This window comes from Manis javanica, chromosome 15, assembly GCF_040802235.1.
Source record: "Manis javanica isolate MJ-LG chromosome 15, MJ_LKY, whole genome shotgun sequence".
NCBI lineage: Eukaryota > Metazoa > Chordata > Mammalia > Pholidota > Manidae > Manis > Manis javanica.
This window is the reverse complement of record NC_133170.1, coordinates 67,559,951-67,582,021: the sequence shown is the minus strand read 5'-3', so window position 1 is coordinate 67,582,021 and position 22,071 is coordinate 67,559,951. Positions and strand designations below refer to the sequence as shown.

General features: G+C 49.8%; 2 protein-coding genes across 8 annotated transcripts; both read left to right on the top strand.

The window, feature by feature from the left end:
- The first annotated feature begins 798 nt into the window (after positions 1 to 798).
- LRRC43 (leucine rich repeat containing 43) lies at positions 799 to 17,836 on the top strand. Of its 7 annotated transcripts, none has more exons than XM_037014436.2 (12): positions 799 to 881; positions 2,383 to 2,643; positions 3,631 to 3,741; positions 6,322 to 6,461; positions 7,202 to 7,440; positions 8,074 to 8,226; positions 8,834 to 9,065; positions 12,219 to 12,360; positions 12,520 to 12,681; positions 12,762 to 12,947; positions 13,343 to 13,370; positions 17,694 to 17,836. In XM_037014436.2, the coding sequence occupies exons 1-12, from the start codon at positions 861 to 863 to the stop codon at positions 17,819 to 17,821; spliced, it is 1,803 nt and encodes a 600-aa protein (XP_036870331.1). In that variant the 5' UTR covers positions 799 to 860; the 3' UTR covers positions 17,822 to 17,836. The 7 variants fall into 7 exon arrangements, with proteins under 7 accessions (XP_036870331.1, XP_036870330.1, XP_036870329.1 ...); XM_037014435.2 differs by having other exon boundaries at positions 801 to 953; positions 6,322 to 6,440; XM_037014434.2 differs by having other exon boundaries at positions 801 to 953; positions 8,837 to 9,065.
- A 1,984-nt stretch (positions 17,837 to 19,820) lies between these two features.
- B3GNT4 (UDP-GlcNAc:betaGal beta-1,3-N-acetylglucosaminyltransferase 4) lies at positions 19,821 to 21,667 on the top strand. Its single transcript, XM_017649337.3, is given in 7 exon segments — positions 19,821 to 20,720; positions 20,722 to 21,043; positions 21,046 to 21,171; positions 21,174 to 21,453; positions 21,455 to 21,538; positions 21,540 to 21,560; positions 21,562 to 21,667. Coding segments are annotated over 7 exon segments (1,059 nt in total). The 5' UTR covers positions 19,821 to 20,600.
- Positions 21,668 to 22,071: the final 404 nt, after the last annotated feature.

Here is a 22,071-nt window from a genome sequence, read left to right as displayed (position 1 = left end):
CAAGTAGTAAATCCATGGAGACAGAAAGCATAGCAGTGGTTGCCAGGGGCAGGGCAGATGGGGGAGTAAGAAGTGCCTCATGGGCAGGGGTTTCCTTTTGGGGTTGGGAAACATTGAAAATTAGATTACAGTGATGGTTGCACTACGAATGCAGTTGCACAGTGAAAACACTAAAAACAACAGAAGTCTACACTAAACGGGTGTATCTTACAGCGTGTAAACTATGTATCAATAAAGATGTTGCATTTCCACATTATAGGAACCAGAGTCATCTTATCCCATCAATTTCACAAACTAGTGCCCAGGAGCCTCTACTGTGTGGCCAGCAGTGGACTAGATGCTCTGAAGATGGAGAGATAAATAAGGCTGGATCAGTCTTAAATGGGGTCTTGGTGCTAAAACGATTCAATATGTAGACAGTGATTAAAACCCCTGACTCAAGGGTTACAGAGCTCCACATTGAAGTCCGCTGATTTGAATCTTGAAATTGTTTGACCTTTCCAGATCTCATTTCTCCTTTCCAGATCTGTCAAGTGGGGAAATAATTAGTAGTTCCCTGGTGAGAGCTTGGGAGGAGAAAGAGAGACTAGCACTTAAGAAGCTCTCAACCCCTGCTGGGAGCCCCAGCCGCGCTACCCGGACTGGGGGGACCCCGCACTGTCGTTCCGTTTCACTTTGGCGAGCGCAGACCAGGTCCCAGAAAGCCCACGTGGTCTGGGGAGGAGTCGGACTCATTACCCGCCGGACCTGCTCGCGCGCCCCTGGGGGTCGTGCGTTCCGGTGCGCCTGCGCCACTGCGGCTCGGGCACGCGCGCGTCCCGGCGGTTGCCTAGCTGCTTGCTGCGCCGCGGCCGACGGACATGGGGGCGCCGGCCGAGACCGTGAGCGCCGTGCTCTTGGAGCACCTGGGGCAGCTGTGTCTGCACGAGTTCCCGTGCGGCACCGGCAGCTGGGTGCGGGCGCCGGCGGGGCCGAGCAGGGACTTAGGGTCAGGGGGACAGAGGGGCTCGAGAGCAGGGCCGGGGCGGGGCTGGCCCGGGAGCTGAGGGCCCCGCCGGCCTGAGAGAAGGTTTGGATCCCAGCGATCAGGGCACGTGGGAACTGGGACCCCGCAGGGGCAGGCGGAATAGCCCCCAGCCCTGGGCCTGTGGGCGCTGACCACGAGTGCTGGGCAAGGACCCCATCCTGAGCACATCAGGCTGACCTGGGGCAAGGCCTCTCGCTTTCTTAAGACGCCAGGCTCCTTTTGGGGTGCACAGCTTTTGTCTGGGCCCAGAACTCCTCAGCCTTCAAGTGGCCCGGAACACAAGCCAGGGTGGGGGCCGGTCCTGAGCAGTCCCGGTTCTGCCGTCTACAGGGGCTGGCAGGTCTGCGAGAGGTGCTTCCACCTCCATTCCTGTTCTTGTGTCTGAGGCCAGAAACTCTTCCGTCCTAAAGCGTCTCCCCTCCCTCAGGAGCAAGTCGTGGCTCAGGGAGGCTAGAGCAGGTGCCTCCGCCTTTGCTTCCCGGCTGCAGAGAGGCAGAGCAAAGCACGGCGCTGGGCATAGTTGTAACAGCTTGAGGAAGAAAAACGGGGTTTTGCTGCCCAAGAAGGCCCCTTTCCCTCCTCTTTAGGTGTGCACACTCATCTTGAGAGCAGTCTTGCACTTGGGCCCCCGCGGCGATGTGGCCAGAGGGGCCATAGTCAGGGAGATGCATGTGGTGGGGATGAGCACAGGACCTTGAGCACCGTGGGCTCCTCAGTGTGCACAGGAATATTTCAAGGATCCTGAATGGTGCCCGTGGGCTTGGTGGAAGCTGGGGCCACACACTGGTCAGCCCCGATTGGAAGTGGGTGTTTCCTATTTCATAGAGGAGAAAACTAAGACACCAATCAGGGAACTAATTAGTTTGTTTCGTCAACAAACATTGAGCACTTCCTGAGTGCCTGGCATTGTGTTGAGTTTGGGGAAGTAAAAAAAAAACTCTGGGGGGAATTCTTTGATCTTTCCCTGCTGGCATCTCAAGGTTCTGTTCTCACCTTTTCAGCCTTGCCACCTCTTCTTCAAAAGTTTTCCCTTGATTAATTATATCTGGCAGACTGCCTTTTGTGCCTCCTGGCTTCTAGTACATAAATCTTTCATTAAATATTTGATCACTTTTACCTACATCTTCAAGATGAGAGTAAACGCCTAAAGGCAGGAATGGACCTTTTGGTATTTTGTATCTTCCTTTGTACTTATATCCATGGCCAATAATTAGTCAGAAGTATTGATTATTCATCGTCTGCATTTCCAAACTCTGTATCCCAGATTGTCCTGTCTTACAATCTGTTCAATTTTCAGTTTCAAATCCTTGTAAGGGCTGTCATAAATTGAGAAATTCTCCACTTCCCCAATGCAGAATAAGTCCCGATTTCTTCCTCAAACTTGGCCAGCATGGAGGGAGCTGGTCCCCAGGGAGGAGGAGGCCATGAACCCTGGGGAGGAGACAGTGCAGGACCTGTTGGACTTGGTCTGCAGTCCCCACTCACCCTGGGCTCTGCCAGAGGGTTCAAGTGCAGAGGACCGTTTTCTGAAAGAACTGGCCGTCCAGAATCCACTGATGCTCAAAGACACCTTTCTCTACTCCTACTTCAGGTCCCTACGAGTTGTGGGCAGGCAGGTGAGTGCTGGGAACAGCTCCAGAGCATGGAGCTGATGTTAGGGAGATCATTCCCTGGCTCAGCGGTAAGACCTAGGTGTTGGGTGGGAGCGCGGATGAGGAGGTAGCTGTGCACTCTTCCTGACTGACCTTTGGTATATGTCCCCGTCCTTCACCCTTGGACAGAATCCACTGTGTATCTTCTACAGCTGATTTCTGGCACACCCTGCAATTGGCCTTTCTGGGTCCTAAAAGAGACCTTCCAAAGTGTCCATATTGGTTTTACTTAATTTAAACTGTAGGAATCAGGGGTTAGGGAGGGACAGCATAGTCCTTTGTTAATTTCTGTCACTAAAAACCTTTGCTTATTTCAATACCAGAGCCCAAAAATTACATGGGAACTTGGTCTCAGACTTCCTGAGTTTGCTTCTCCTTTCCCAGAGAAACTGTGAATTTACACTGAACCAGGGGCTGAGGAGGGGGAGCAACCCTACCAGTTTGCCTGGGACTTCCCTGTGTTAGTGCTGAAAGCCTCATGTCCTGGTTGCCCCTCAGTCCTGGGCAAGCTGGCCAGTCAGTCCCCCAGAGAAGAGAGGCCCAGCCAGGAAGGGGGGCCCCTAATGTCTTTGAAGCCACAAGGAGCTGCGGATTCACAGGCCCTGAACCCTCTGCTCTGACCCTGCTAGGTGTAAACTGGGTGATTCCTTAATGCCATCAGGTTCTCTGTGGTTCTGGGGTAGACAGCGCAGGTGTGACTCTTGCCCCTCAGAGTTTACAGTCCAACAAGGGACACAGGGCACTGAGCTGTAAATTCTACAACAGCTCCAGTCAGAGGGTGAAGAGGTGAGAGGTCACCACAGCAGCCAGGGCCCTTGGATCCTGGTGGGCATGACTGGGGTAGGGTGGGCAGAGGTTGTGGGCTGTTGGCAAGGACAAGCTATAGACTTGGCTTCTGCCCCAGTGCTGCCTCACCATGAGAGCTCTTAGCATCCTTTCCTTCCCTTCTAGGTGAGCCTGGTGGATAAAGGCCTCCTGAAATTTCTCAACCTTGAAGAGTTGGTACTGAGTGCTAATCGAATCAAGGAGATCAATGCTGCCAACCTGCCTCCAACTCTCAAGGTATAGGGTCCAGGCTCCACTTAGGGTCTTTGAGCCATCACTGCCCAGAGGCCCTGTCCATACCCTGCCCCTGACACAGAAGGTTTAGACAGTCTGGCTGTGTGCTGAGGACCAGTCTCAGGCTTTTGGGATGTAGGCCAGTTTCCTCAAAAGGTAAAATTTCTATGTGACCCAGCAATTCTATTACTAGGTATATGCCCCCCCAAAATAGAAGCAGGGACTCAGTGTACCAGTGGTCCTAACAGTGCTACTCACAACAGCCAAAAGGTGGAGACAACCCAAGTGTCTATTGGTAGATTAATAGGTAAATAAAATGTGATCTATCCATACAGTGGAATATTACTCAGTCATAATAAGGAATGACATGTGCTACAACATGGATGCACCCTGAAAACATTAGATTGAATGACAGAGGCCAGACACAAAAGGCCCCATTAATTAGATGATTCCACTTACATAAAATATCTTGAAGAGGCAAATCCATGGACACAGAAAGTAGCTTGGAGGGAACTAGGGGCCAGGAGATGGGCACTGGGGGTTGCTGCTTCAGGGGTAGAGAGTTTCTCTGAGGTGACAAAAAATTTTGGAAATAGATAGTGATGATGGTTGTACAACAGTGTCAATATACTTAATGCCACCAAACTGTACACTTAAAAAATGGTTAAAATGGCAAATTATATATATTTTACTAGATACATAAAGTTTAAAGCCCTCAGTCAGAACAGCAGGAAAAAAGGAATAAGAAGAAGGGAGAAGGGAGGCTAGATGAAGGGATTTCCGGGGTAACATCAAACATACTGATATTCACATTACAGGAGCCCCAGAAGGAGAAGAGAAGTGAAAGGGGTGGAAAACTTATTTGAAGAAATAATAGCTGAAAACTTTCCTAACCCGAGGCAGGAAAGAGATCTGGGTCCAGGAGTCACAGATAGCCCCAAACAAGATGGACCTGAGGGGGCTCATACCAAGACACCTTTTGACTAAAATATCAAAGATTAAAGATTAAAGAGAAAATGTTAAAAGTAGCAAGAGAAAAGCAGAGTCACAAGCAAGGGAAATCCCATAAAGCTACCACTGATGTTTCAGCAGAAACTTTGCAGGCCAGAAGTGAGTGACATGACACATTCGAAGTGCTGAAAGGGAAAACCTATAACCAAGAACTCTCTACCCAGCAAGGTTATCATTCAGAATGGAAGGGAGATAAAGAGCTTCTCAGATAAACATAAGCTAAAAGAGGTCACCACCACTAAACTCGCCCTACAAGAAATGCTACAGGGACCTCTTTAAGAGGAAAAGAAAAGGCCAAAACTAGAAGCAAGAAAATGATGAGAGGAAAAATTCCACTGGTAAAAGCAAAATATGCTGAAAGAAGTAGATTAATAACTTAAAAGCTAGTATGAAGGTTAAAAGCCGAAAATAGTAAAATCAATTACATCTAAAAATTAGTTAAGGGAATCACTAAATGAAAAGGTGCAAAATAAGACATCATATCCATAGAACATGGAGGAGGGGGAGTAAAAAAATGTAGTGCTGTGAGAAAGTGTTGGAACTTAAGTGACCATGAGCTTAACACAGACCACTGCACATGTCGGACGTCATACATAGACTCCTGGTTCCCACGAACCAAAGAACTGTAAAAGATACGCAAAAAATAAAGGGAGAGGAATCTAAGCATAACACTCAAGAAAGTCATCATCATGCATAAGGGAAAACAAATACCATGTGATTTAACTTTTGTATTGAATCTAAAAAAAAAATAGAAACAGGCTCAAACATGGAGAACAAAGTGGTGGTTGTCAAAAGGATGGGGTGGGGGAATGGGCAAAATAGGTGAAGGGGATAAAGAGGTACAAACTTCCATAATATGTCACAGGGATAAAAAGTACAGCATAGGACATAGAGTCAATAATGTCATGATACCTTTGTATGGTGACGGTAACTACACTTAACCATGGTGAGCATTTTGTAATATGTAGTTGTTAAATCACTATGCTGAAACCAATGTAATACTGTATGTCAGCTATACTTGAATTAAAAAAAAAACAGTTTAAGAAAAAGGTGGGCCGGGCTTTATTATGTCTTCAGCTGAGCATATCAAAATGGTCCCAATTTTAAATTAAATTAGATTCAGTGGCAGAAGGGACTCAGAAATGTGGTTCAGTGCCATGTTAAAAAATAAAAAAACAGGTGAGGCCTAGAAGGAGAAGTACGAGAGCTCTTCGCCACCTTTGGGTTTATTCCTTATTGTATGCAGGCTCCTTCTGGCTTTCCCAAAGGCATAACAGCAAGGGTGAGAAGTTGCCAGGATGCTAAGTGTGTCTCCTGCCCCCTCTCCAACATCACCTCCAGTTCCAGGTGTTAAAGTTTCCTTCACCAAAGGAAAAGAAAATTTCCAACACCTGCTCCAGGAAATTTTTTCCCCTTATTTTAAAGGGAGTGCAGGCAGACAAGGTTGAGGGTGGGGGTGGGGGTGGGGGTGGCCTGAGCACTGCGTAATTCCTCACCTGTTTCTCAGGGCAGCTGGAGGGAAATAGACTCAGTTTTGACTGGGCTCATGAGCACGTTCTGCCTCTGTCTCAGGTGCTGGAGCTCTGTGGTAACCAGATCGCCAGCGTGGAGTGTCTGTGCGCTCACCCGCCCCCGGTTCTCCGGCACTTGGGGTTAGGTCACAACAAACTTCTGGGCCCCTTGGAAAGTCTGTACGTCACCACTGATCACTGGTAACTTGGGAGCCACAAATGGAAGGAAACAAAGGGGTTAAGCATGAGATTTGTACAGTTACCCTGACACCTTGAAGAACTCAGCTTTGCATTTTTCTCTAGTAACTCTTGGTTGGCTCCTCTCTGACTCAATAAACAAAAAATTCCACTGAACCCTAGGAAAGGATAGCAAGAGGTAGTGGGAGCAGGTGAGGCCTTTGATGCTGTGTATTAAGAGTGGGGTTCCTCACTTGGACACTGTTGACGTGCGGCTGGAGGATTCTCTGCTGTGGGGGTGGGTGAGCAGCCCTCTGGCCTCCACGCACTGGGTGCCAATAGCACCCGTGCCTCTCCTGCCTGCTGTGGCTTCCCTCTGTCCTCCTCACCACTCTGTCAGTCTTTGTGGAGAACCTTCTCAATAGACAGTGCCATACCAGGATCTACAGGAGATAGCGAGGAGGCGGGATGGGTTGAGGGCCATCTCCTTGCTGCAGCGAGGACAGCAGTGTCTCAGCGGGGCAGCAGAACCAGCAGACGCTTCCCCACTCTGGGACTGTCTTGGGTCCCAGGCGGCGCAAGGTGTGAGTGGAGGAGGGGTGGATTTTCCCCTCTGGCCATCAGCACCAAGCCTTCTGTCTGTCCTGGATGTGGGGTGCTGGGGACACTGGGCAGCACAGGCCAGTGGCAAGGCCATGCTGCCTGTTCCCACCCCTTGGCTCACCTGGCCCCTTGACCCCTGAGCAGTCTTGCTCCTTTTCTAGGCCCAACCTCATCTCTCTGGACCTGGGCTTCAACAACCTGACGGACCTGCAGGGCATGATTGCCAGCCTCAGCACCCTCCCACACCTGCGGCTGCTGGTGCTGCAGGGCAACCCGCTGGCCCTAGTGCCCTTCTACCGTGGCTTCACCATTGACTCCCTGTCCCGGCTGTGTGTGCTGGACGACGTCACGGTGACTTCCAAGGAGAAGCACCAGTTCCGTGGGCTCGGCCAGCGTGGGGGTGAGGGAGCTGTCACCCGAGCCTCTGCTTGCCTGTCCTCCACCCTTCCGGGTGTTCTGTCTCCAGCTCTCCAGTTGACCCAGACCCTAGTCTGGTGTAGCTCACCTTCTTGGTCAGAGTTCTCCCAGATTTTGATCCCTATGATGATTGGGACTTGGGGATAGAAGTGGTAGGGAGGCTGGGACCATCTTGGTCCTTTCTCTTCTGAGGCAAATGGGAAACATTAAAAAAAATCAGTTTCTTATTTAAGTGGTGGCCTGAGATCACCCCCTTGTGGCCCTCACTGCAAGCTGCAGCAGAGCCTGCTCAAGGTCAGTGTGATAAGACATTGATAACAGCTACACCTACTGTGTGCCAGACCATGATAAGTAACAAATTCTTGAGCTGTGACCATCCTGCAAAGCAGCTACTGTCATTCCCATTGTACAGATCAGGAAAACTTGGCTTAACCAGGGGTGTCTTACCCGAAGGGGACATACCCCAAATTGCTGAACTTGGGAGAGTTGGGATTTGAACCCATGTCTGCAAACTTTGAGGCCAGCCCTGTGTGGTGGGCAGAATGCAGGACCCAGCTGGCTCTTCCCTCCTGCCTCCACCCACCTGCACCCTCATCCCTGCCTGCTCCCCTTGCAGATCTCCTGGCATGTGAGGCACAGTTCGTGGTGACTATCGGAAGTGTCAGAGGGGTTCTGGACACCTCTGTTTTGGACCTGGAACCAGGGCCCCAAGGCCCTTTTATCACTTACAGCTACTACGTGACCTACGACTTTGTGGAAGACAAAGAAGGTGAAGCCAGTGAATATGGTGGTGTGCTGGCTGAGGTGTGCACTCCTCCAGCTCCTGCTGGGAGGATGGGGCTCTGCTCTCAGGTCCACAGGGTCTCCTACATGGGCAGAAAAGCTTAGGGCCCAGGGAAACACTTATCATGGAGCTTTTTGATTCATACCCTGCTTTGAGTAAGGAACTGGCTGCTTCTCAGCCCCTTTCTTGCACCTAGAAGACTCCCAAGTCTCACCCTCCTTCCCCCTTGCAATATGAGCAAAGGGCCCAGGGAGGGAGCAGCCCAGTTTCACGACTAGGCTGATTGCTCCAGCCTGTTCTCCAACTACCCCTGCACCTCCAGGCTCCCTCCCATCAGAGGAAAACCCAGGGATGCACTGACTAGGAGAATGGTAGGGTCCCTCGATGCAGAAGGTGTTATGGTTTTCACTCTTGACATGAACCTCTCAGAAGCAACAAGACTGGCTTTTTAAAGCAGCTTACTGCTTGCCTCCTAAGTTCTTGTTTGTCCATGCTTCAAGCTCATCCAAGTGCCTATACCTGTTTACACATTCACTGGCGTTGGGTAAGAACTCTGCAGACAGCACCTGGATGTGTGTCTGTGTCTTCCTAGCAGCTTGTCAAGCCCTCTCCCAGCACAGAACAGGTGAGGGCATTCCTGAAGAGGCCAAAGAGGAGGTTGGAGAATCTCTGGAGTCTGGGCTGACCACCCATTCCCCGTTGGGAGAGTTGGAGGAGTCCCTCATCTTGAAAGCGTCAGGGGCCTTGCCCAAGTCAATACACCCTGCGGAGGAGCTGGCCAAGTTGCAGCCACGTATAGATCCCCGGCCCTGCCCGTCTCCAGGGTAAGCATGAGACCTGGCCGGGAGCAGGGCCTTGGGTACCAGGGCTGCAGAGAGCCCAGGCCTCTCCTGCCTCCTCCCCATTTGCCCCATAGCTGAGGTCCCGGGAGCCCTGTGGGGAATGAGTAAGGCCGCGGCTCTTGGTGGCTGGGTGCTCCGGGCGTGAGCTGTGCAGGTATGTTTGGACTCCAAGTGTTCGGCTCTTCTTCCTGGACTCCATTCCCTGATGGTCATGGTGTTCTGAAGACTTGAATTTCTTTAGTCAGCTGAGAGATAATAAATGGACAGCCCTTCTCATCTCAGCCCTCAGGGTTGAAAACGTTTTTGATTTAACGTTTTAATTCAGCTGGAATTTCTTCTGACCTCTAACACATGGTATGGGTCTGCCAATCTGAGTCCCAGGTTCTTTCTGGGCCAAACTAACCCATTTCATGGGCTCCATTTGTAGCACATATATGTCTTATTTGATTCTTAATCAGGTTTTTTTTTGGATGTTGTATAAGTTCTTCGTATATTTTGGACGTCACCCCCTATTAGATGTATGATTTGCAAATATCTTCTCCCACTCGGTAGGTCGCCTTTTCATATCGTTGATGGTCAGCCAATCTTCAAGTCCCTTTCCCTCTCACTTCTCCATCCCCTCTCCTCTGGTACTTCCATTATATGCTACTTCTAGAAGCTATTCAGAAAGACCTGGGGTGTTTATCCAAGCTCTGCTCCTTGGGGGGCCTTGAACCCTAATATTGGCCCCTCCATTCCCCAGGAGGTGGCCTAAATCTCTTGTGAGCTTCTCGGCTGCCACTTTTGGAACTGGCTCTTACCTTAAGCATTAAAGTGGCACCAAATACTAAGCTCAGTCTTCTTGGCTGCCCTTCTCCCCCAGATTTTGGCCCTGAATAATTCTCACTGACTTAGTAGCTCTTCACTGTCTTCAAGAGATAATTTTAGTATTTTATCTGGCTTTTAGAATTGTTAGAGCAGGAAGGTTTATCCAGTGCCATCTAGTCTACCATTTTCTGAAATAGAGCTCCAACATCAATTTTCTAATAATGCTTTCTATTTTTTCAGTCTTATACATTTTATTTTTAATTGTTTTAAGTTGTATTCCTTCGTTTACTTGAAAGTCTTTATATTTTCCATGTAATTAGCTTACCATCCATAGTTCCTCAAATTCAACAATTAGTAAATACGAATCACCCACATACCTATATCCAGGCATGATTCTGGCTGTTAGCGTTACAAACACCAAGATAGAAAATGATCTGTTCTGTTGAGACATTTACCCATTTCGTGAGGGAAATGAATGAACAATAATTACAATGCAGTATATTTGGGAAGCTTAGGGGGATTATCTGTGCCCCTATGATGGGCACATACCAGCTGAAAGAAGCTCAAATATGGAGGAAGGTGGGGATCAGAAGGAAATAGTGCTGGAAAGGTAGAGAGACAGAAAGCCTATTTTTCTTAAGGGGAAACTATGAGAAAGTTCAAGGCATGGGCATACCCAAAGCAGATCTGCATTTTAGGAAGATGATTACAGTGAAGGCAATGGTCTGAAAATAGGTTGTTCAATTCTCCTCTCCACTTCTCCGGTAAATTTTTGAATGCCATCCTTTATGTATTTGTATACAGTATTTTATCACTGGAGTTATATTTTGCATATGCTTTTAAATTCAGGAAGTTATGAAATTTCTTTAATCTAGGAAGTACAGTTATTCACATTCCATCTGATTCTGTCTGTCTCTATCACTAACTTGTTTAAACAGCTCTTACGGTCACATGCATTTCCTCCATTTTTATGTTTCCCTTCTAACATTTGTTTTGAATAGTTGATTTACACAGTTTGCAAGCCCTGGACTGACACCATTATTTTATTGGGCTTACTGTCTATTATATTTCAGCCCGTAGCTTTACCTTTGATGGTACGCTCCTTTTCATAAGGGAAAATTTTCTCCCACCTCAGTGCTGGACTTCTTAATGGTTTGTCACCTATTATGTTCTAATATTAATGTTACTCATTATGGAGTCTGAGTCCTAGATATAGGGGTCACTTTCTGCTTCTGACCCAGTATCTTCCTATTCTGAGAATTTTTACTTTTCAATATGCTTTAAAAATCTGGGGGTATAAGTAATCCATGCATTTATTAATGAGTCTATTTGTTCATAAAATACTTATTTTGGTTTGCCAGGAACTGGACAAGGAATGAGGCATGAAAATGAATAATGCCACATCACATTTCTGGAGTTCACAGTTTACAACATCATTATCTTTTTTTATTGTGGTAAAATATATGTAATATAAAATTTCCCATTTTAACTATTTTTAAGTTGATAGCTCAGTGAGGTTTAGTACATTCGCATTGTTGTGCCACCATGATCACCATTGATTTCCAGAAATGATTTTCATCATCCCAAACTGCAGCTAACTCGCCTGCCCCTCCCCAGCCCCTGGTGACCTCTGTTCTACTTTCTGTCTCTATAAATCGGCTGTTCTCAGGTCTCATGTAAGTAGAATCAAACGCTCTTTGCTGTTTTGTGTCTGGCTTATTTCGTTTAGCATAATGTCTACAACTTCACCATGTTGTAGCCTTTGTCACACCTTCGCCCCTCGTCACTAAGGCTGAATAATACTCTGTTGCCTGCTTACTCCACATTTTGCATATCGGGGACAGTTGGGTCGCTTCCTCCTTTTGGTGACTGATGCTGCTGTGAACTGTGGTTGATGTAGCTGTTGGGTCCCTCTCACTCCCTTTAAGGTATATTTTTTGGAATTCCTTCTTTTCCTTTCAGTGAATTTCCACACTCGGTTTATCAACCCTGTGGCATCCCAAGATGATTTTGACTGGCATTTTGTAATGAGTCGGAATTTGTAATTATTTTGCTTTTTTACAACCATTTTGCCAAACTTTTAAAAACTTTGTGATTTGTGTCTGGCCAGTGTCCCTTGCGGTCCAGCCATGCCCCTGTATGGCCTTCTCATGGCATTGGCTGTCTGGCTTTCTCCCCATGCCCAGGCCCTTCCTGGTCCCCAGCCCCTGCTCTCCCTCCTGGCTGCCCCCCGGGCTCCTGTGCACTGTGTGCGGGTCATAGTCTGGCCCCGGGTCCAGCCGTGCCCCTTGGGTGATGGCATCCATGTTTGCACCTCCCCGTCGCTAGGACAGTTCTCTTCAGCACAGTCCCCAAGCCCTGGGCTGAGGTCATCGCCTGCAACTACGAGATGCAGCACACCCTCAAGGACCTGGTGCCACTCAGAGCCTTCCTGCTGGCAGGAACCACCCTGACCATCGTGGAGGAGAAGGTGGGTGCCAGCGCTCTCCACAGTAGACACCTTGTCCCTTCTCCACTGTCCTGCTTTCCTGCCAGGCTGCCCTGTAGCCCTGCCTCCTTGTTGGCACAGTCTCAGTGCCTTTCCAGAAAGATCCCAGCCGGCCCTAACCTGGCCTCTGTTGTCCCCTAGATTCTCTCCTGGCCCACGGTGCTGTCTGCTGTTGATGGTCCCCTGCCTGCCAAGAAAGGAAAAGGGGAGAACAAGAAAGGGAAGAAGGAGAAAGAAGAGAAAGACAAGAAGGGAAAAGACAGGAAAGACAAGGCAGCGAAAGGGGAGAAGGAGCTGGTTAAGGTAAGGCCGGGCTGCTGGGCCAGCGTGGCGTGCTCCTGCCCATCTCTGCAGGCTGTCTACCTCCTAGCCTCACTCCACAGAATCAGAAGGGATCCAAGAAGGAGGAGCTTCCTAAACACCTCCGCCAGGACCCGCCCACTCTGCGGGTGCTGGGCGAGGGCATGGTGGCCCTGGAGTCCCTGCTGGCGGGGGAGCCGCTGGTGTCCACCGTGTGCAACTTTGGGGTGATCCGCACCTTGGACTCTGACAGGCTGACGTTTATCAGGGTACGGGAGGGCCCCTGCTGCAACTCCCCCCGCCCCAGAAATGGCTCTGGGCAGAGAGGGTCAGGCTGGGGTGGGGGAAGCTCTGAGCTCCCAGCCCCTCCAGAGGCCCCAGCACGGCAGGGACCGAATGCGCAGGCGGTCGGGCTGCCCAGACACAGGCTCCAGCATTGCCGGCTCCTGGCACCTCACGGGCCTGGTCAGGTGGGAGGGTCGAGGCAGATGGGCAGGTGGCATACTCCCCCTGGGAGACCCTGCCCTGCCCCCTAGACAGGAGCAATGGGTGGGGACAGGAGCCTCCCACAGATGGCCCTGGAATCTGCATCCACCCCTTCCCAGCCTCCCCACAGACAAGTGAGCATCTTATTTTGAGTGTGTGTGTTTTGTCTCTCTCTCAGGATTCAAAGAATAAGAAAGCTAAAAAAGGTAAGAAGAGCCAATGATGGTAACTGAGGGGAGGGAGTGTTCTGAGGCCCTGTCTGTGTCCATCTGGGCTGCTGTAACACCACCATGGGCTGAGGGGCTTAGAAACAACAAATGTGATTTTTCAAAGTTCGGGGGGCTGGAAAGTCCGAGGTGCCAGGAACGTCAAGTAAGGGCCGTCTTCCTGCTTCATGACTGGCGCCTTCTCACTGTGTCCTCAGGTGGTGAAAGGGTATATATATATCTCATTTCTTTGTCATGAACTTTTTTATTTTATTTATTTATTTATTTTGTGATTGCTGGTGATTTTTTTTCCCCCCAGCCTCTTTTATAAGGGCACTAATCCCATTCACAAGGGCTGTGCCCTCTGGAAGGGCGCACAGCCTGCCACCACCGCCTTGGGGGTGGGTGGGTAGGATTTCAGCATATGAATTGGGGCAGGGATGGATGTTCAGACCCTAGTAGTACCTTCTGAGGGATCAGCCTGTTTCGGGACCAAAGACATGGCAGAATGGAGAACGGGATCTCCCGGCCACTGGGAAGGCCATGCCCGCCTGAGGACCCACCCCTGTGCCTCCCCTGTGGCCTAGAGACAAAGTGGCCCGCTGTGGGTTATGCTCTGGGCAGGAAGGGCATCGCGGGGCAGGAGCCAGGATGAGGTGGGGCTGACCCAGGGTCCCGGCTCAGGGTGGCCTGGCCTCAGCTCCAGGTCACTAGCCCTTATTTGCCACACGAGGAGCCTGGACTTGTTGTACAGCAGGGGCAGCCATTGAAGTACCTGAAATAGGTAAGTTTAGACTTGGGTTTTAGAAAGAACTGCCTGGCTTGGAGGGAGAGCCAGGAGACAGGGAGGCCAGCTGGCAGACAGCTGCCAAGTACAGGGCAAGTCAGAGTGGCGCTGCCTGTGGGAGCCCAACAGTGGGCGGACACATAAAGAAAGCAAGAAAGCACCGTCCGTCCACACAACGGAATGTGATTCAGCCGCACACAGGAATGAACATGGGCACTGCTGCCGCATGGATGCTCCTTGAAAACATGCTGCTGAGTGAGGCGCCAGTCACAGAAGACCACAGAGAGTAGGACTCCATCTATGGCAAGTCCAGAATAGGCAAATCCATGGTGACAGAAAGCACACCTGTGGTTGCCAGGGGCTGCAGGGTGCGATGGGGGGACCTGGGGGGTCACTTAACAGGCACAGGGTTCCATTTGGGGTGATAAAATCTTCTGAAATTACTAGTAGTGGTGATTATACAACATTGTGAATGTGCTAGAGACCACTGAATATTTTTAAATGGTTAAAATGTTGAATTTTGTGAGAATTTTATTCTCAGTGAAAAAGAAATCCACCTAAAAAAAAGCATAAGGGAGGAAATGATAAGGGCCTGGATTTAGACATCGGTGGCCGGAATGGTGCAAAGGAGCTGGATCTGAGAGTAATCAGGGACGTGGAACAGGCTGAGCCTGTGACCCATGGGAAGCAGGAGGGGTGTCTGCCTTGGGCTGGCAAATGGGGGACACAGTCAAGAAGCTGCTCTGGGGGAATGAACACCATTTTGCGCATGGGAAGGTGAAGCATGTGGAAAATCCAAGAAGCCTTTTGTCACCTGCCCATTGCCACCTGAGTCTACTCCTCTTCCCCTCTCTGTCTCCTTTGCCACCTCCCCAGACTACGAGCTCATCACCTGTTAAAAAGCAGAGACAGTCAGATTGGATAAGAAAGGAAGAACCAACTATATGCTGCCTACCAGAAATCCACTTTGGATATAAAGATAACAAAAATACTAAAAATGAAAGAATGGAAACAATAGTCAAAATGGGAGTGGCTGTATAAATGTCAGACAAAGATTTGAGAGCAAAGCCTATTAGGAAGAAAAAGGGTTATATAATACAGAAGTTAACTCATCAAGAGCATGTAACAATCCTAAGCTTATATATCTAATAATTGAGCTTCAAAATACACAAAAGCTGATGGAAGTAGATAAATCCAAAATGATATTCAGAGATTTCAACTTCCCTAAGTAATTGATAGACCAAGTAGACAGAAAATCAGCAACGATCACTATTGCCAGTCAGCTTAGCTAATGGACATTTATAGAGCACTACAGTCAATAACAAGAATACACATTCTTTAAGTGCACACAGAACCAAGGTATCCCATAATCTGGACTCTAATACAAGTCTCAGTACATTTAGAAGACTTCAAGTCACAGAAAGTATCCTGTATGACCAAAGTGGAATTAAAATTAGAAATCAGTAACATATTTGTCAAATCCTCAAATTTTTGGTAACAAAATAATACATTTTTTAAGAGTGTATTATGGTTTTCTTAAATTAAGGTATCATTGATATACTATCTTATGAAGGTCTCACATGAGCAACGTTGTAACAACATCGACGCATATTATCAAGTCCCTCCACACACACACCCCATTGCAGTCACTGTCCATCAGCGTTGTAAGATGCTATAGAGTCACTACTTGTTTTCTCTGTGCTGTACTGTCTTCCCTGTGAGCCCCCTACATTATGTGTGCTAATCATTCATGCGCCTTAATCCCCTTCTCCCTCCCTCCCCACCCAGCTTCCCCAACCCCTTCCCTTTGGTAACCCTTAGTGCCCTCTTGGAGTCTGTGAGTCTGCTGCTGTTTAGTTCCTTCAGTTTTGGTTTGTACTTCACAAATGAGTGAAGCCATTTGGTACTTGTCTTTCTCCACCTGGCTTCAAAATAACACATTTTTAAATGTTAAAAAAAAGTAAAAGAAATGATAGGTCAAAGAAGAAATAAAAAAGGAAATTAGAAAGCATTTTGAATGAAAATGAAAATATAAAATATCAAAATTGGTAGGATATAACTAAAGTAGTATTTAGAAATTTACAGCACTACATGCCTGTATTATTTACAAAAGCCTCTGAAACTAATAGGGCTGCAGGAGACAGGGTCAGTTTTCAAAATCTATTTCCATATACCACAATGAATAAGCAGATATTGAAAGTTTTTACAATAATATTTACAACAGCATTGAAATATATAAAATAAGGAAAAATTTGAAAAAGATGAAGTCCTGTATACTGAAAACTACAAAATTGCTGAGAAAAATCAAAGACTTGAATTAGTGGAAAGATGTACTATGTTCATGGTTCAGGAGACTCAATATTGCTGTCAGTTTTCCGCAATTTAATCTACAGGCTCAATATAATCTCAATCACAATCCTGGAGAGCTTTTTTTTTTTTTTTTTTTTTTTGGTAGAAATCATTAAGCTGATTGTAGTTCACATGGAAATTCAAAGGACCTAAAATAGCCAAAACAACTTTGAAAAAGAACAAAAGACTTACTTACACTGCCAGACTTAAAGACCCATACAAACACAGATTCTTGATTTGTGATGGACCTGTGGGGTTAAGATGGTTTAAAAATGTATATATTTTTTGCATTTTTGCAAATTTAATGTCTGGCTTCAGAGGACAGCTGCATACACATAGCTGCTCTGGGGTCAGTGTCTTGTGAGGTATGTTGTGGTTGAGTATGAAGAAAACCCAGCCTTTTGTCCGTTGTGACTGGCAAAGAGGGGAATATTTAGTAGGCTTTCAAGTAATTGGGTATTCTTTGATATTACATCAAATCTGGCAACTAGTTCTAGAGTGAAAATCTATATGGATGAAAATTTTCATAATTAGATTAAAGCCCCCTGGTCTACATTGCTTTTTTTTTTTTTTTTAACGTTACATTTTGAACAGCTACTTTACACACAATTTGTAACACCAGGCACTGGTTATTTGTAAACTACTGGTTCACTGAGGTATGCAGCTCTTCCAACTGTTGACACATTTAAGTATACAGTATCCCCAAATCACATTCTCTGTCACCGCCCCTATCATTGGGTAAGTCTTTGAGTATAGGAAAACTAAGCCTATGGTGGCAGATCCTATGTTCCAAAGTTCTGATTTCCACTTGAAAGCTCAAGTGGTACAAATGTATCAAAATGCTTTCAGTGGTTTTCTCTGAAGTACCAGGCTTACTTCATTCGTTTTTAAGAAAATACCCCCCAAGTATTCACGCCTGAATAATCGTAGTTTGTCATTGTTCTTTCAAGGGACATTGATGTTCCAAGGAAAAAGCAGCTAGTACATGTCGTAACTCAAACAGCTGCCATCTGTTAAGTGATCTAATTCGATGCGACTTAATTTCGTTCCTTATTGCGGTTAAGACCCGAGAGCAGAATCTCAAGATTCCGAAACTGCGCTGCTCTCGGGATCGGGGACAGGTGTGCATTTGGGGGGCTCGTACTGAGGCCGGCCCGCTCACATACTCGTGGTTTTTCTTTTTCTAGAAAATCGGAAATCTATGGCTGCGATGTACGATAGCGATTACCAGCCAGAGCCCCTGTCGGTGGAAGTCCAGATCCAGCTGAAGCAGTGCCGCTCAGCCGAGGAGGCGCTTCGGGCGCTCGCCTTGTAACGCCCAGTAAAGCGGGTCCCAAGCCCACGGCTCCGCATCCGTCCCGCCGCCCGGGCGCTGGGGTCTGGCCGGGGCGGTGGGGGGAGCGGGGGATCCGGGGGAGCGGGACCAGGGGGTCCGGAGGTCGGAGCGGAGAGATCCTGCCGGGGAGCAGGGATCCCGCCGTGGGGCTGTGGTTTGGCCGGAGGCGCGGGGTCCAGCTGGGGTCGGGCGAGGAACTGCGGCTTAGGGGTGGCGGATTCGGTCCGCCGGGAGCTGGGAGTCCGGCAGGGGGAGCGGGGAGACCTCTCCAGGAGGTACGCAGGCGCCGAGAGGTCCCGCCCCCAGAAGCCATGCCCCCTGGAGACCATGCCCCCTAGAGGCCACGCCCCGGGGTTAGGTTTGGGGACTCAAGGGGCGTGGCCAGCGCGGACGGTCCGCAGCCGGAACACGCCCACCGCCCGAGCCCGGCCAGACGCGTGCCCTGGCTCTCTGGGTCCCGGCTTCGCGGGGCGAGCTCCTCGGTTGTGCCCCACGTGGCGTCACGGCTCAGGTAGGTCCTCGAGGGGCGAGTCATGCCGGTCCTGGGGTGCGCGGAGCCCCGCTGCTGGCGGTCCGCAAGGACGCCAGGCCGGGCCGCGGCGAGCTGTCCTGCGGGCCGGTTGGCGACTTCTGCTCGCCCCGCTGGGGCCTGCGTGGCCGGAGCCGGGCGGGTGGACGCGGCCAGCCTGTGCCGCTTGCCCCGGGCACCTGGACGGGCCGCACTGCTGGCTGTGTTCAGGCCCGAGAGGGGTGTCCCCCGGGGGCTCCTGTGCCATGGTTTGGCGAGCAAGCCTTTGGGGACTGTCGCGTGGAAAGAATGAGCCAGCCATTGGCCCTTTCCCTTTTCGTACCGTGTTGGGTCACCGAGCCCTGAGGACCCGAGCCCGCTGACACCTGTGAAATAACTGCAGACTCTTAGGACTCAGCACCACGCTTGGAGGGGGGTCGTGCGGTCGCCGAAGCCCCTGCCGAAGCCGAGTTAAGAACCAGGCTCTTAGGGGTCACAGTATGGGGGAGACATATGCTTAGGTGGTACTGATACAGGTTTCACAGTAGGTCTGCGGCGTGGAGAGGAGTGGCGGACATGGGGCCCGTATTTCGGGCCCAACGGAGCCTAAATATCGGGGCCCCACGCGGGGAATTGCTGTTTAGTTCCGGCAGTGGGGCGCTGTGGGCAAACGGGTTATGGGGTGCACCGCTCATCTCAGCCTGGGCCTCTGAAACGCACAGGCAAAACCAAATGGCTAGCTTTGCACCCTTCTCGGGAAATGGTACCACCCCTCACCTGGGGCTCCTCACCCCCAGCTGGCATTATCTCCCCTATCTGAAATCCGTCTTCCACACCTGGAATCCATCTAGCTCTACCCTTTCTACTGCCAGCACCAAGTCCCAGCCGTGTCTTGGATCTTGACTAATTCAAGTTTTCTGGTCTTGTTTTCATTCCTGCCCCTTCCACAATCCATTCTCAACAGCAGCAGTAGCCTTTCAAACAATAAATCGTCTACTGCCTCTGCTAAGTCCTCCAGCTGATCATCAGGGCGCTTACGATAAAGCCCAACCCCCCACCATGGCCCTTGCATGTGTGCAGACTTAGGCTTTGCCCCTGCCTCACGTCCTACCACGTTCCTCTTTGCGCTCCAGCCACACTACATTCCACCGGTCCTGACAGTTTGCCTACTACTATTTCCGGAACTCTGCGCGTAACTTCCCTCCGCCTGGCACACACTTCCCCAGATCTTTATGTGATTTCATCCCTGATTCAGTTCTCAAATGTCCTTACCAAGGTCTTTCTAAACTACCATCCACTAAACCTTCCTCAGTCACTGCATGCCATTACACTGCTTTACTTTCTCCTTGACAGTCTCATGTGTTGTTGTTTGTGTGGTTATCTAAGGGCAGTGGCATTCCTGGCAGCTGGAATAGATTGGTGGCAGTGGCCACAGGGACAGCAGGGATGAGGCTCATGTGCAGGTGGACAGGACAGAAGCAAAGCCCCATAGGCCCAGACATGGCAGTGGAGGTGAAAAGAGGACTGAGGCCTGGCTTTGCTGCCTGAGCAGGTTGCTCTGCTGGTTATGGCTTCTCAGCCTTCCCCCTGGATTTCTGGGAGACTCAGAGAAAACCAGAACTTAGTTAAGTGGCAGGGACGAGTGAGGGGCAGCTCCAGGGGAGCCATCCCTGGTGCAAGCCTCCGGCTTCCCTACTTGCTTTCCTCCATGCTCTTCCTGCTTTTCCTAAAGCCCCGTTTGACTTCTCCAAGAAGCTCAGGCCACACTGGGCAGATACGGTGTTCTGCAGAGGCCACAGCCACACGCTGCTCTGTCATGGTTTCCTTTCCCTCCAGGAGTAAACTCCCGGAGCACCCTGCTTGGGGCTGGTCATCTCTGACAAACCCAACACAGGGCCCCCCGCCACAGACCAGACTGCAGATGCTTTTTGGGGACATGGTTTGACTTTAGCCCAAGAAGCCCCGAATGTCAGGTTTCATGCTTAGAATTAAAGTAAAAAAAAAACCTAAAGTAGCTTTGTGGCATTTTCACTAAAGCTCATAAAGTACTTGAGTTTTCTGGGAAATGTGCAAATGCTCAGGGCTCCTCGGATTTACAGTGGCTTCAAGTCATTTTAGGGGAGAAGCTGACCCAAAAGCCCTTTGATGATGGCAGGAGAGGGATGGCAGAGCCTGTCCTCTGCAGGAGGGACACACTGAAAAGAAATAAAGCAAGTCCCGAAGGCCAGCAGGGATGTGCTGGGCCCACTCATGTGCTCTCTCCTTGCAGGACCTGCCATGTTCCACAGGCTGGGCTGGCTGGTCCTGTACATCCTTGCTGGGTTGCTGCTTAGCTGTCTGCGTTTCCTGGAGGTGGCGGCCAAGCCAGTGGGGGGGTCCCCTGGCCCACCAGCCCTTCTGGGCTCCTCTAGGGCCTCGCCGCAGCCAGTGTCTACCCAACCATATGGTGGCTAATGCCTCCCTATCCCTGCCTAGCCATCACTGCTTCTTCTTGACCTATCGCCACTGCTGCAACTTCTCCATCTTGCTGGCGCCTTCTGGTTGTGCTGAGGACACCTTTCTGCTCCGGGCCATCAAGTCACAGCCTGGCCATGTGGAGCAGTGTGCAGCCATCCGCAGCACATGGGGCTGGATGGGGGGCTGGGCCAGGGTCCAGCAGCTGAAGCTGGGGTTTCTCCTAGGGGCGGCAGAGCCTGTGCCCAGCTGCTGGCCTGTGAGAGCCAGGAGTTTGATGATATCCTTTAGTGGGACTTTGCTGAGGACTTCTTCAACCTGACACTCAAGGAGCTATACTTGCAGCACTGGGTGGCAGCTGCCTGCCCCAGGCCCACTTCATGCTAAAGGGAGATGATGTTGTCTTTATCCATGTCCCTAATGTGTTGGAGTTCCTGGGTGACTGGAACCCAGCCTAGGACCTCCTGGTGGGAGATGTCATCCGCCAGGCCTTGCTCAACAGGAACACCAAGATTAAGTACTTCATTCCACCCTTCATGTACAGGGCCCACCACTACCCGCCTTATACTGGGGGCGGAGGCTATGTCATGTCCAGAGCCACCATACAGCACCTCCAAGGAGTAGTGGAACTCTTCTCCATTGATGCTGTCTGTGAGCATGTGCCTGAGGAAGCTGGGCCTGAGCCCCCTGCACCATGCTGGCTTCAAGACATTTGGAATCTGGCAGCCCCTGGACCTGTCTATACAGAGGGCTCTTGGCACTGCCTCAGCCCCCTGGAGACGTGGTCCATGTGGACTCTGATGACAGATGAGGGGCTCAAGTACACAGCTGCTCCCTTGTCCCAACATTGTGGGGTAGGTTGAGTGGATTCTTGATTTTCCTGTCACAATGAGAAATCGAAAACCTTGACACATGTCCCTTGAGGATCTATAGGAAATGCTACCTTCGTTTTTGTAACCCCCTCCCCCAAACCTTGCTGACTTTGATAAGAACACTGAAACCCAGCTGACCTGTACCAGCATGTGTTCAGTGGGAGCCAAAGCGTAGCAAATGCCGGCAGAAGACATGGGAAGATTCCTGTGCCCCTGGGGGCTCTATCATCAGGACACAGGTGTGCAGGGGAGAGGCTGCAGAAGGCCCCAAAAGACTCACATTTTTTTTTGCTCTAATTATTTTATTCTTCCTTTCAACACTGTTTAAAGGCTCCAACATATTAGACAAAGAAATCTTTGATAAGTGTTAATTTCTCTAGAGACAATCCTATGAT